At 45.7% G+C, this 12,677-nt stretch overlaps 2 protein-coding genes and 1 long non-coding RNA gene across 3 annotated transcripts in view; 1 reads left to right on the plus strand and 2 right to left on the minus strand.

The window, feature by feature from the left end:
* lonp1 (lon peptidase 1, mitochondrial) overlaps positions 1 to 7,358 on the minus strand; it is a 13,938-nt gene extending 6,580 nt beyond the window's left edge. Inside the window, exons 1-11 of the mRNA XM_032525310.1 lie at positions 6,774 to 7,358; positions 5,228 to 5,316; positions 4,829 to 4,948; positions 4,571 to 4,736; positions 4,208 to 4,321; positions 4,034 to 4,095; positions 2,614 to 2,743; positions 2,107 to 2,190; positions 1,954 to 2,022; positions 1,488 to 1,639; positions 31 to 169 (exon numbers count right to left, since the gene is read on the minus strand). Of these exons, the coding sequence (XP_032381201.1) occupies positions 31 to 169; positions 1,488 to 1,639; positions 1,954 to 2,022; positions 2,107 to 2,190; positions 2,614 to 2,743; positions 4,034 to 4,095; positions 4,208 to 4,321; positions 4,571 to 4,736; positions 4,829 to 4,948; positions 5,228 to 5,316; positions 6,774 to 7,298 (1,650 nt within the window). The 5' untranslated portion in view covers positions 7,299 to 7,358. The remainder of the gene's footprint in view (positions 1 to 30; positions 170 to 1,487; positions 1,640 to 1,953; positions 2,023 to 2,106; positions 2,191 to 2,613; positions 2,744 to 4,033; positions 4,096 to 4,207; positions 4,322 to 4,570; positions 4,737 to 4,828; positions 4,949 to 5,227; positions 5,317 to 6,773) is intronic.
* LOC116695221 (uncharacterized) overlaps positions 3,392 to 12,677 on the plus strand; it is an 18,791-nt gene continuing 9,505 nt past the window's right edge. Inside the window, exons 1-2 of the long non-coding RNA XR_004333386.1 lie at positions 3,392 to 3,621; positions 9,918 to 9,921. This is a non-coding gene — a long non-coding RNA (uncharacterized LOC116695221). The remainder of the gene's footprint in view (positions 3,622 to 9,917; positions 9,922 to 12,677) is intronic.
* The window catches only part of rsph4a (radial spoke head component 4A), a 9,798-nt gene continuing 5,866 nt past the window's right edge, over positions 8,746 to 12,677 (minus strand). Inside the window, exons 3-7 of the mRNA XM_032525324.1 lie at positions 12,223 to 12,489; positions 10,660 to 11,109; positions 10,201 to 10,345; positions 9,311 to 9,428; positions 8,746 to 9,040 (exon numbers count right to left, since the gene is read on the minus strand). Coding sequence (XP_032381215.1) covers positions 8,809 to 9,040; positions 9,311 to 9,428; positions 10,201 to 10,345; positions 10,660 to 11,109; positions 12,223 to 12,489 — 1,212 coding nt within the window. The 3' untranslated portion in view covers positions 8,746 to 8,808. The remainder of the gene's footprint in view (positions 9,041 to 9,310; positions 9,429 to 10,200; positions 10,346 to 10,659; positions 11,110 to 12,222; positions 12,490 to 12,677) is intronic.

The following is a 12,677-nucleotide window of genomic DNA, read 5'->3' on the forward strand; positions in this document are numbered from 1 at the left end:
GTGTGTGTGTGTGTGTGTGTCCATGCTAACCAATATGCGCTTCTTAACGTCATCCATCCCATAATGGTCTTCTTCCAGAACCTCTTTGGCTCTGTCCAGCAGCAGGTTCTCTTCACTGTTGACACCCCAGGGCATGCTGGTTAGCCAGTCCAGGTAGTTACGGGTCACACTGAAACACACAAGTATATGTCGCAGTGTAAAATAAATGATTTCATGTTTCAATGATCAGTGAGAAATGAGTCTGATACAACTGAGCTAGCTTGGCTACAGAAAGAGGACCAGAGGATCAGAGCATTCCTGTGGAGCTTTCTTCTGAACACAGTCTCTTTACGTTCACCCCGGTTAGGTTCACACACAATGGCCCTCATTTATGAAACGTGCTTACGACCTAAAAACAGTCGTAGGACGGGCAAATGCCGATTCCTGGCGGGGGGGACCCTACTATATATGTCAGAAAAAGTCTGCAACATTGTTTTAACCTGTGGGGTTCTGCCCAACATCGTGCAGGAAAACCGGACGCCATAAATGTGGTGATGGAGCCAGTCAGCTATTCCAAGGAGACAGGATATTATTCCTCGCTTTAAAAAAATTTACATTAATATTGTTATGTTTGGCAAGGATATTCAATACAGAAAACATCACAATGCACAACATTTTTTCTTATTCTTCAGGTTTTCATTTCTCTTTTAAAGTGTCGTTAATGGCCACAAGTGAACGATTAATTTCTGCCGTTAACCGACATTTTTGGCTTGTTTTTCCAGCACCTCTGCTGTCAGGGTGGTGGTCCAGCATGGGGGAGGGGGCGGGCGCGGAGGACACGCGCTCTTCCCCATAGCTGGTGCCTGGCTCTGACTGAAAAAAACACTGCATAAACTCCGCTACTGTGTGTTTATTTCAATATAGGTACATCTACATGTAGGCCTAAGAGACTGCAATATAAGCCGTATATTACTATTAGGAGTATGGTACGTTCATCTACATGTAGGACTAAGAGATTGCAACATAAGCCGTATATTACTATTATACATTCTACATATGTCAAGGATGTATAAATTACATAAACTTCAGCTGGAGTCTGATTTAATACGGCAACACTGTTGAACGCATCAGTGATCTCTTTCTATTCCGCGTTCTTCCTACAGCCTAATACCAGTTTTTAGATTGCCAAATAGGACACACGTTACTACAAATTAAACTGAGATATCAAGGTTTCAACTTCCACCTCTGAAAAGTGCCCCTTCTTAGCAGGATTACATCTGCCAAAATGGGAGACATGAATGTCCTAACTGTTGCATTAGATTTTGAATATAGCACTATAAAGAAAAAGCTCAGGGTTAATTATGACACAAGGAATCATTTCCCACAGATGCTGGATATGAAATTGTGCATGACTGTATGATACTGTGTTTAGTATTTGTCAAGAGATCATAAAGACAGAGATCAAAGGCCTTTTCGGGCTAGTGGGACAGGAAATACACAAGACCAACTTGAACTCTGACGAATGGTTGTCCAGCAGTCCCAGTTTGTTCAGTTCTTCGTTGATGACGTCCATGATGTGCTGCGGGACAGTCCTGTCTTTCAGACGCTCTCTAAACTTCTCCTCGATAGCTTCTTTGTCCTCTTTTTCCAGACCCAGCTCCTGAAACAACACACACAGACACACACACAGACAGACACAGTCAGTGATGCACACAGATGCACAGCTCCTGTAAAGATACTTACAGGAGGAACACTGTATTTTGTATAATATTGATATTCTGGGATATGATGCAACTGCTGGATACATTGTTCTAATCCAGTATGACAGCCAGAAAAGAGAGACACAATGCACACTGACAGACACAGTGACCAACAGGCGGTCTTTCTGTGTGTCTGTCAGTGTGTGTGTGTGTGTGTGTGTGTGTGTGTGTGTGTGGTGGGGTGTGTGTGTGTGTGTGTCTCTGTCTGTCGTACCTTCTTGATGATCTTGAGCTGCTCCTGCAGCAGGTACTTCCTGTGGGTCTGCTTGATCTTCTCTTCCACCTGTGAGCAGAGCAGGGACAGGGATCAGTGACGGAGCGCGATGAGCGGGACTAAAGCTGCTACGGGGTGGAGATGACCTCTGACCTCTCGGCCCAGTCGCTGCTGGAGCTTGCTGAGCTCGTACTCCTTCTTCAGCAGAGACAGAGCCTTGTAGAGACGCTTCGGGATCTGCAGAGAGACAACAGCGTGTGTCAAAGGCCTGAACACTTTCAACTCATCACTGCGACAACCCTCATATAGATACATATGGTGACGCGTCTGTGTGCCCATCTTTATCACGGAACCAGAAGTCCATTTGCCAAATCACACACTTAGTCCTCATCTTTGTTCCTGACATACTGCTGAAACACAAGCAATAACCCAACCTTCAGTTGCCAAACCTTTTTGTGTCATCATTTTTACTTTCCAGTATGGCCACACACACACACACACACACACACACACACACACACACACACACACACACACACACACACACACACACACACACACACACACACACACACACACACACACACACACACACACACACACACACACACACCACACACACACACACACACACCAAACCAACACACACACACTGCTCACATTGGTCTCTTCCAGGACGTCCTGTAGTTCCTGCGACTCTGCTCCTGTCAGAGCTGCTCCCATGTCGCTGAGGTAGATGGGATTATCAACCACTCTCTGACCAGCCTGCATCATCTGGAGGACCGACTCTCTGACAGACACACACACAGATACAGAGACACACACAGATACAGAGACACACAGACACACACAGACACACACACAGACACACACACACACACAGTTTGATGTCAGATATGTATAAACAGTCAGCTGAGAGACAAAAGTCTCAGAGGATAATGTTTTCCTGAAGAATAGTTCGTCGTGGACGAATGGATGTCATGAGTTGAGCATGTGTTCCTTTGTTTAACTGGAGGATAGTTAAAGGGGAAACATCACTCCCCGATGTGAGTCGAGTGAGGCTGTGAGCTGCGCGTACGTCACCTTGCGACAAGTAGCATACAATATGCTAACGAGAGACTTCTGCAATGTCAATACAGTAAAAATTGACCTACTTAACCAAGTTGGTTCCCTGGTGGCTACAAGTTAGCATCAAACACAACAAAGGCTGTCACTGGAATGGTGTTTTGAGCTAACGTTAGCAATCAAACTATCATAGATAGCTAAAATGTTTTTGAAATGATTTCCATCTTCTGTTATTGTTTGTAATAAAAGTTTATTTTTTCATGGATTTCACAAATTTCAGTATGACATGTTATGCTGTAAACTGTTTAAATCTGAGCACGCACGACTCAAATCTGCACTCGCCTCCCATTGGGCAGTGACAGCCCCTTCTGTTGACGTACCAAGGAAATTCAAAACAAAACGGAGCACGCTCGCCCCTCCCCCCATGTTTCCGTAACTGTCATGACTAACTGACTAACTGTCACTAGCCCACACCCCCTCCCCCAACCATCTTGTTTGTGATTGGCTGGTAGGGGTTTGTTGTGTTTTGGTGCCTATCCTGTGCCTCTAGTGTTGGTTTGACGTTTACGACCCCTGTGTTGTCTCCCGAGACCGGGCTTTTTTGTTGTGTGTTTGGGGGCGGGGGTCAGGCAGCTAGCGGGTCAAGGAGAAATGCCTACGATTTGAGAAAAAAATAATTTAGATGCCTCCCCTCCATGCAGCAATATATAAAGACTTGATTCTTCACACCAATGACTTTGTGATTTTTAAGAGAACAAGGAGAATTTTTTACACTGTAAATGTGTATATGTACACAAGCGATACTGCTTCTTGTAGTATCAATTACTTGAAGAGGAAAGAGAGCTAACATCCTTGAAATTAAAGCGAGATTAAGGATGTCAACAATGCAGAACACAATGTAAAATATTACAGGGAACCTGTTTGTAACCTGACTGTTACTGCAGGCCTAAAGGCACTGTAAAGAGCAGAAGGAGTGTGGGATGATGGGAGGAGGGGAGGACAGACTGGGACTGACCTGTAGAGGGGGTTCAGAGCGATGATGTCTCTGATGGTCTTCACTATCTCGGCTGTCAGCGCCTGCCCGACACAGACACACATACAGACACACACACTTAGATCATTCTGTGTTGTGAATGAACTGCAGCATCATACTGCCCCCTACTGTTCAGTCAGTACTGGGTGTTTGTACCTTGACCTCCTCTGTGACGGTGAACTGTTCATGCTGGATGTTGTCCACTTCCACCATCAGGATGTTGGCGGAGGACAGAGGCTGCAGCTCTGGACTCAGGTCTGCGTCTGCCACCTGATCAACAGCAACAACACGCATCACATCACATCAATGTCTATAAACTGCTCAGCAATAACAGTTCAACTATTTCCCTCTGGATAGATAAATTCTTCTTCTCTTGTCTTCGTATGAGTGTAATTCACATGAGAAGCACAGTGGTGCCATACACTGCAACATTGGGTGCATTTAGAGTGCTCATGTGTACGTGTGTGCGTGTGCTGCTCGTGTGTGTGTGTGTAATGGTCTCTGTGACATGTAACACACCTTGTCCTCCAGCTGCTCCGTCACCGACCCCGGCTGGTCCTTGCGGCTGCGTTTGGCTTTGCGTCTCTGTGGCGGTTTGTGTTGGGACTCGGACTCAGACTCGGTCCACAGAGGGGACACCGCTGCCTCCTCAGGCTCCACCTCCAGCGGCCGGTTGATCCGGATCCTGACAGAGCAGAGAACACAGAGCAGAGGTAACGGCAAGCAGCAGGGCGGCATGGACAGCAGCGTCTTCTTCTTTCTCTCAGTGTCTCTAACCTGCGGTGTCCCATGACGATCATCCTCAGCTTGTCCCCCAGGTCCTGCATCTCATGGATCTGGACAAAGGTCCCTGTAGAGTAGACGGCGTCCAGAGACTCCACCACATCGGACTCATTACTGCAGGAGACAGGGACGGCAGGCAGCAGGTCACATCCAGATCAGCAGATACACATAATGGCTGACAGAGAATGAAATCATCCCACCACATATAGACCACAAATAAGACCTTTACCCTAACCCTAACCCTAACCTTTAATAAAACCCCATCAATCTCAATTATGTACATTTCCTGCAGCGGTTTCAAAATAAAAGTCTTGAAAGCCAACGGTTGAGTTTGTGTTCCATACAGTGAAGGAGAGGATGCCGTGTTAGACCCAAGGCAAGGAAACCACTCACTTATCATCTCTCTTCAGGAAGACTCCAGCGTACGGCTGAGCTAGGCGAACCTTCCTCCTCAACAGCTCCATCAGCGCTTTGTTCTTCACCTAGGGGAAAGGACAGACATGTTGAGCTCAGCTTTTGGTCCTGAAATATCACACTCACCCTGCTAGAAAATGTCCCAGAATCATTCATTCCCTGCAATAGGGGTGCAAGATTTATCAACTTAATATTGTTATTGCAATATCACGTTGCTCAATACTATACTGAGGGGTGCAAGATCAACACTCAAGATCGTTATTGCAATATATCGAAAGAGTTGCAATAGGTATGCAATATTTAGTTTATTTTGTGTAGCGATGCGTCCCGTCTGTTGGCTGTGTGGCTTGGTTGTGTTGGCTTTAGAGCCGGCTTGAAACGCTATAATGATCATGTTTCATTGGCCAGTTGCCGTGCCACTTGCACAAGTTAGTGCACGAGTCCACAAACCCTATGGAGCGTACCACGTGTGTGCTTATTTAGACAGAGTGACGAAAAACAAAAAGGAACCAATCAGAGAAAAGAACAAAAAAAAAAGTTGTGTCCTGTTCTATATTATCTATATTATATCTGTATTTATTTTATACTGTACAACCAGTACAACATGGCCTGTTCTGTAGACATGTTCCTTATTTATTTATTGATGTTGGACCAGTCCAATATGACAGTCCGTTAAAATGAACCTTGTGTTGTAAGAAATCTTTTTTAATTTGTTGTGAATCTTATTTGATGCATTTTTAATATCAATTTCGCAATATCACGTTTGGTCAATATCGTGCAACCCTTCCCTGCTAGGGCTCTCCAAAGGAAGGAGAAATAGAAATAGAGTTTGTACCCTTCACCAATCAGTGCAGCAGAAGATGTGGGGACAGATGTTACACATCTGTAGATCAATGGGTAGGTTACCTAATACATAGTTATATTTTATCTGCTGTCAGTTTCCATATTTAGAGAAACTGAGTGGAATATAAAACCATTCTGACTTTAAAACGTGAGCGTGAGCTAAGTTAACCCTGGTGACATCACTGTTACATCATCAGGGCTATTGACCAGCTCCTCCAGAGGACATGTGTTAGAGCAGCTTGACCGCTAACACAGCTCACCAGCTCCACAGGGTTTCTAAAGGGACAGTAGTGTCTCTCAGAGTGTCTCTAAGCTGACAGTAGTGTCTCTCAGAGTGTCTCTAAGCTGACAGTAGTGTCTCTCGGAGGGTCTAAGGGGACAGTAGTGTCTCTCAGAGTGCCTAAGGAGACAGTAGTGTCTCTCGGAGGGTCTGAGGGGACAGTAGTGTCTCTCAAAGTGTCTCTAAGGGGCCATGTAGTGTCTATTTTAGAGCGTCTAAGGGGACAGTAGTGTTTCTCAAAGGGTCTCTAAAAGGGACAGCAGTGTTTCTCAGAGGATCTCTAAAGGGACAGTAGTGTCTCTCAGAGTGTCTAAGGGGACAGTAGTGTATCATAGAGTGTCTAAAGAGACAACACAGTGTTGCTTTGTGATTGCATCATCCCGTGTCCTTCATCCTCCTCACCTCTATGATCTTGATGAAGCGGGGGAACACCGGGTTCCTGCTCACAGCGATCAGCGGCACATTGGGGAACACCTCCGGAACCATCATGGGTGTGAGAGCCGTCATCTGGGGTCCACTGTACGGAGCTCCCCCCTCTCCCCCAGACTCTTCTCCCCCAGAGCCCGCACTGTCCCCGCCGTCCTCCCCGGAGAAGCCCGCACCGCTGGCCCGGTTCCCGAACATCCTGTCCTGAACCACGAAGGGACGAATGGCCGGCGTGAGGAGCTCGGTTTGGCCCCGGAGAGCGGCGGCTCCGACCCGCATCCAGCGGTGAGGTCTGACGGGCAGCCGGCAGCCAGCTGTCATCGCGGTGCTGGTGTAGAAGCGTGGCGTCTGGAGGCGGCTCAGCGATGGCACTGTGTCGGGCAGGAGGGGCCGGCTACTGCCGGTCCTCAGCCCCATGGAGGAACACTTCATTTTCACTAACAGAGCCGAGTTTCTGTGCAGCTGCCGAGCAGCGCAGAGCATCTTCACACAGGTCGCCATGTTGATCTGGAGCTTTCTACAGCGTGACCGACCTTCTTCCGTCAACGGCTGATGACGTTCTATGGAACTTACGAAACTTCTAAGCAAGACCCGCCCTTCGATAGCATTCACACACTACTATTGGCCAAGCGTCGTAACCCGATTTGTTCAGGTCCTATCTCCTGACCAATCGGCTATCCTAACCAACCACTCGAGGTCAGTGCCTAACCCCAACCAATTAGCTGCTTCGTAGGGCGGGACTTGCCTAAAAGTTACGTGAGATCCATAGGTTAGGGCAGAGACGGTTTAACCTTAAACTATCTTTGGTATGGTTTGGAGAATCTTTCCAACAGTATAAACCTTTTGTTAGAGATGTCGTCATATATTCTGCAGATTGATTTTATTTTAATGTGATATTTTAACTAACATTTACTTTGAAAACATATGCACAATAAACATTATTAGTCTGAAAAAACTCTTTTTTTCTTATTTACGATATTTCATACATTTATTTCTTCTTTATTGTCCTTTCTCCTATTTAACACATAACACTGTTAAAGGTCCCATGGCATGAAGATTTAACTAACAAAGTGGCAGTTGGTCAAGGCCACACGCCCCCCTTCCAAAGGTCTATATAAAAGAGACTTCAGATACAGGTATTAAGGGGACCACTAAGGGCTATATAAAAGAGACTTCAGAACAGTATTAGGGGACCACTAAGGTCTATATAAAAGAGACTCAGATACAGTATTAGGGACCACTAAGGTCTATATAAAAGAGACTTCAGAAGTATAGCTAGCGTAGGACCACTAAGGTCTATATAAAAGAGACTTCAGATACAGTATTAGGGACCACTAAGGTCTATATAAAGAGACTTCAGACAGCATTGGGACCACTAAGGTCTATATAAAAGAGACTTCAGATACAGTATTAGGGACCATAAGGTCTATATAAAAGAGACTTCAGATACAGTATTAGGGGACCACTAAGGTCTATAGAAAAGCATTCAAAGAGCACCATGTCATGGGACCTTTAAACCAAATTATTTCACTGTGATCAGAAAAGCATCTTATTTAATTCTAAAGTATTGTGTAATGTTGTTGAGACCAGTGTATCTCACATCTCTTTCTGGGATGTCCCAGCTGTCCTTCTGGTTACAGCCAGCGTTTTGTGTGATGTGCATGAGTGCATTCCCCTCCTCATGAAATATTTTCTTAAAGATTTGACCCGTGCATTATTAATGTCTATGTGAACTTCTCAGCTGTCCTCTTCTTCACTGTGTGTGTTGAACATGAACAGCAGCTACAGATCAGTGAACAAACCAAACGTAAAACACGGTTCCATGGTGCTGCTCGTGGTCAGAAACACCCCAGGGCACCTTTTAGAGAACAAACAGTGCCTCATCTTTACACTGCAGCCTGTTCAGACACACAGAAGTAGATTTACCTGTGCTTACAACACCAAGCCATGTTGCTGAGTAAACTGATTTATTGGCCACTGACTCACAAATAAATACTTGTAATGGGTTTTCTCAGTCGTCATCTTCCTCAGGCTCGTCTCCTGAGTCCTCCAGCTCTTCCTGGGCAGCTTGCTCCTCCTCCAAAGCTTCTTCCAGCATCTGTTCCTCCTCCAGTGACGGGTCCAGGGCCTCGGTGATTTCGGGCCCGCTGGGGTATTCTTTCTGTGGCGGCGGGGGGACATGCGGGCTGTAGTTTCCCCCTACATACTTCAGACCCCAGCCAACATATATGTTCTCAAACTTCCTGAATTAGAATAGAATAGAATGCCTTTGTTGTCATTATACACAAGTACACGGTACTTGTGCAACGAGATTAAAGCAATCCCTTTGCAGTGTTGACACAAAAAAATATAAGAATATAACAGTATAAAATATAACAGTATAAAATATCAAAAATATAAAGTCAAAGTCAAATTAATGAAGAGACAGGAAACGGTTGTTTGTAAATTGCAACATTGCCTTCTGGATACTGTGAGAGATCCAATAGAAGAAGTATTCTGATCTGTTGACTTACTTTCCACAAGCATATGCACATGAGCCCGGCCACAGGTTAGAGCGCAGCACAGCTACTGCATGCTGGGAGGTGAGAGTGGAAGACACCTTGGTGGTCCAGGGAGGAGTGTTGAACAATTCTGAAATGTTAAAAAGAGGTCAAGGACATAAAGTCATGGCATATATGGACCAAAAAAACAAACTCTGGTATGCTATTTTATTTAGCTATGTAGAGGTTTATATCAAGAATTGATTATCATGCTTTCTAAAAAAAAAAAGAAGAGATATTGTCAACTGTTTTTCAGCAAACATGGAACACAGAGATGATGGCAGCAAGGGGAAGAGGTCACTGCCACTTACAGTTGCCTTTTATACAATTTTAAACTCGCTTTGTGTGCAAGTAACCATAGAAACATGAAGGAAAACCAGCAGCTGAGGAAAAGAAATGTGGACGAGCAGAGAACAGACAGATCATCAAAGAATAAAACTCTCTGGTCTCAGATTAGCTTCAAAGTTTGGACATCGGTTCCAGGCCAATAAACAATGTTAAGAAGAAGATATTGAGATTAATTCCAGCCTAACATATCACAGCACGTACAGGTGAGCTGGAGCCGCCTGTGGAGGATCAGACAGGTGAGGGGCGAAGACGCCGCCTGAAAGAACCTGAACTGCCTTGATTGTTGTTCATTTCTAAAATCTTGACTATAGCCTGTCAACGTTTTTATCACCTTCTGACTCTTAGCTGAATTTTGGCAGCTGGACAGTCAGAGGACACAGAGATTTTAGGGAGTAAATCTAACTGAAACTGTAAAAGTGTTGGATTTACAAGTGAAGGGAACCAGCCAACCGATGATTCCCAGTGGAAATGAAAACCTTTTGAAGCGTCACCGGTTTGTAAAGTCAAAGACTGACCTGCATCCTGGGAGAGGGGGGTGAGCAGAGGGGGTCCGACTTCCGGCTCGGGCTCATCAGGCTCCTCTTCCCTCTCCTCCGCGTCTGCTTCCTCATTAGGGTCTTCTTCTGGTTTCACAGCCACATTCACCCAGGTACAGCGGCCCTAAAGCAGTCCACATCCACACATTAACAAAGCCCTGAGCTGAGAGACGGCTGCATGTGTTACAGGTCCCAGGCAAGGAGACCGGGTAACAGATTTAAATTCCCTGAAAGACAGGTGAAATAATGAGAGAGTCTGACACAGCAGCTTTCTTGTCTTCTCCCAAACGCATCTGAGAGCGAGCGGAGGTCCGTCACCATAGCAACCGGAACGCACTGCTTGTGCTGTGTCACTCCTTAAAGTGACAGTAACTATATATATATAATGTTTTGTGGACACCTGCTTGGGTGTGCCACACATGCTTCAGTCAGACGTACCTGCTGCAGGATGTGCTGAACGTGATGCACCCAGCTGGACAGAGTCTCCGCCATCTCAGCAACCGGAAGGCCCTCAAAGTCAGGATTGGCTTCGTAGCTGTCCAGGGGAGACGTGTCTTCCTCTTCGCCCTCCTCCTCCCCAGCCTGGAAGAAGCCCTGGGGGCTGACCTGAGTACCGGCGGAGATGCGAGCGATCTGTGCTCTCAGGTAGTTGGCTTCATTCCCGGGGAAAGGCGGGTAGCTGACCACCGGGTTGTCCAGCCTCCCCGTGAAGAATTTACGAATTTGGCGAGCAGCGGTGATCTGTGCAGGACTGACCGACGGGAGCTTCACCCAGGGAAGACCCGGCTCTTTGCACACATAATAAACATACTTGTTAGCCCCTGTTCCCAGGGCCTCCTTCGGCACTTCGGGGGGAGGTTTATAAATCGACTGAGGTAGAGGGTCCATCTGAAAGAAAACCAGCGCAAGACCAGAAACATAATGTAATGTTAATGTCACTTCTGTCCCTCCAAGAAATTAAGGGATGCTTTCTTTCTTTCTTTTCTTTCAAAAGACTTCAATCTAAACTCCATTTCATCACAGTTTTGTCAAAGTTAAACATTGTCAATGAGAGGTACCATCAAATTATAGCACAGGAAATACAAATCACAAGGGACAGTAAACAAATAGTTCACATTAAAAGCCTCCCAGGAAAACGGGGCATTATTTAAGCTTTTAATGTGAAAGACCCACAGGGCTGACAGCAATATAAAAAACAGCAAAGTAGGTAGTGATAGGGTGAGAACAGTGTTGTGTTACACTGATGGCAGTAATGCAGCAGACACGAACATCAGACTGAAGGCCTTTTTCATTTCCCAAATTGTACATCCTTGATTCCTCTCCTCAATTCCTCCCCTCAATTCCTCTCCTGGTGTCTTAGTCCCGCCTACAGGAGATTGGAGCCGAGGGGAGAGGAAGAGCCTCGAGGAGAAAGGAGTCGATTTATAAAGCCTACATAGAAAGTATGGCTATACAGTTTAGTGTAAAACACTACAGATGTTTGTGTGAAAAGAACTACAAATATATGCAGTATAGCTACGAAAACTGCGTGGATCGGCTCTTCATCCGAATCTGCGTGTAGACTTAAAACCATTCCCGATTTAGAGACTTGCATTGACACTTCTCTACAGTCAGTGTAGGCTGCGTTGCTTTTTAAATGATGTATTGTAATGATGTATGAGTGTTTTCTATAACAATTTACTTAAATGTTTCCATGGTGCAGTACTGTCACTACAGCTGATATCATTGGACATTTAAGCCGGAAAAGCTATCTATAGTTATAAACTGGACAGAGGAAACAGAACTTTTAGGAATTGGGACGTCCTTCTACATGGCGCTCTTAGAATAATATCCGGGTCACAAGCCGGAGGATCGAGGAGTCGAGGAGTTAAGGAGTCAAGGAGTTGAGTTTTCTCAATAAAACAGGAGCCAATCAGAGAGCAGGGAGGTGTGTCTTTAGAGCAGGAGCCTGGTTGTGTCTGAAGCTGGAGGGGAAATAAAACAGATGAAGTTTGTCCTCACCTCGGTGTCTTCCGTATCCGGCTCGTTTTCATCAAAGCTTTGCTCCTCCTCCTCTTCCTCCCCCTCTCTGTACTCTGCCTCAGCTACGATGTAGCTGCTCTCTGTGCCCAGAACCTTGCCCCACAGGCGGCAGCGCAGCAGCCCCTGCGACTCCACCAGCTGCTTGAGAGCCAGGAAGATCCTCTGTGTCTCCTCGCGGCCTAGCCCCACCCCCGCCTGCTCCAGGTAGAAAGCCAGCTCGCTCACATTAGGGAGGGGTGTCTCCATCTGACCACACCAAGCAACAGTCTTATGAGTATTATTCATATTATCTATAAGTATTATATATAATATAATATACTTTAATGTACTATGTATAGGGTCTGAAAGTAATTTATATTTGCAGAGATGGACGGAAGTGGGGCGAGTGGGTTTGAACAGAGTGTGTGTGTGTATGTGTGTGTGTGTGTGTGTGT

Source organism: Etheostoma spectabile, chromosome 9 (assembly GCF_008692095.1).
Source record: "Etheostoma spectabile isolate EspeVRDwgs_2016 chromosome 9, UIUC_Espe_1.0, whole genome shotgun sequence".
In the NCBI taxonomy this organism is placed as follows: domain Eukaryota; kingdom Metazoa; phylum Chordata; class Actinopteri; order Perciformes; family Percidae; genus Etheostoma; species Etheostoma spectabile.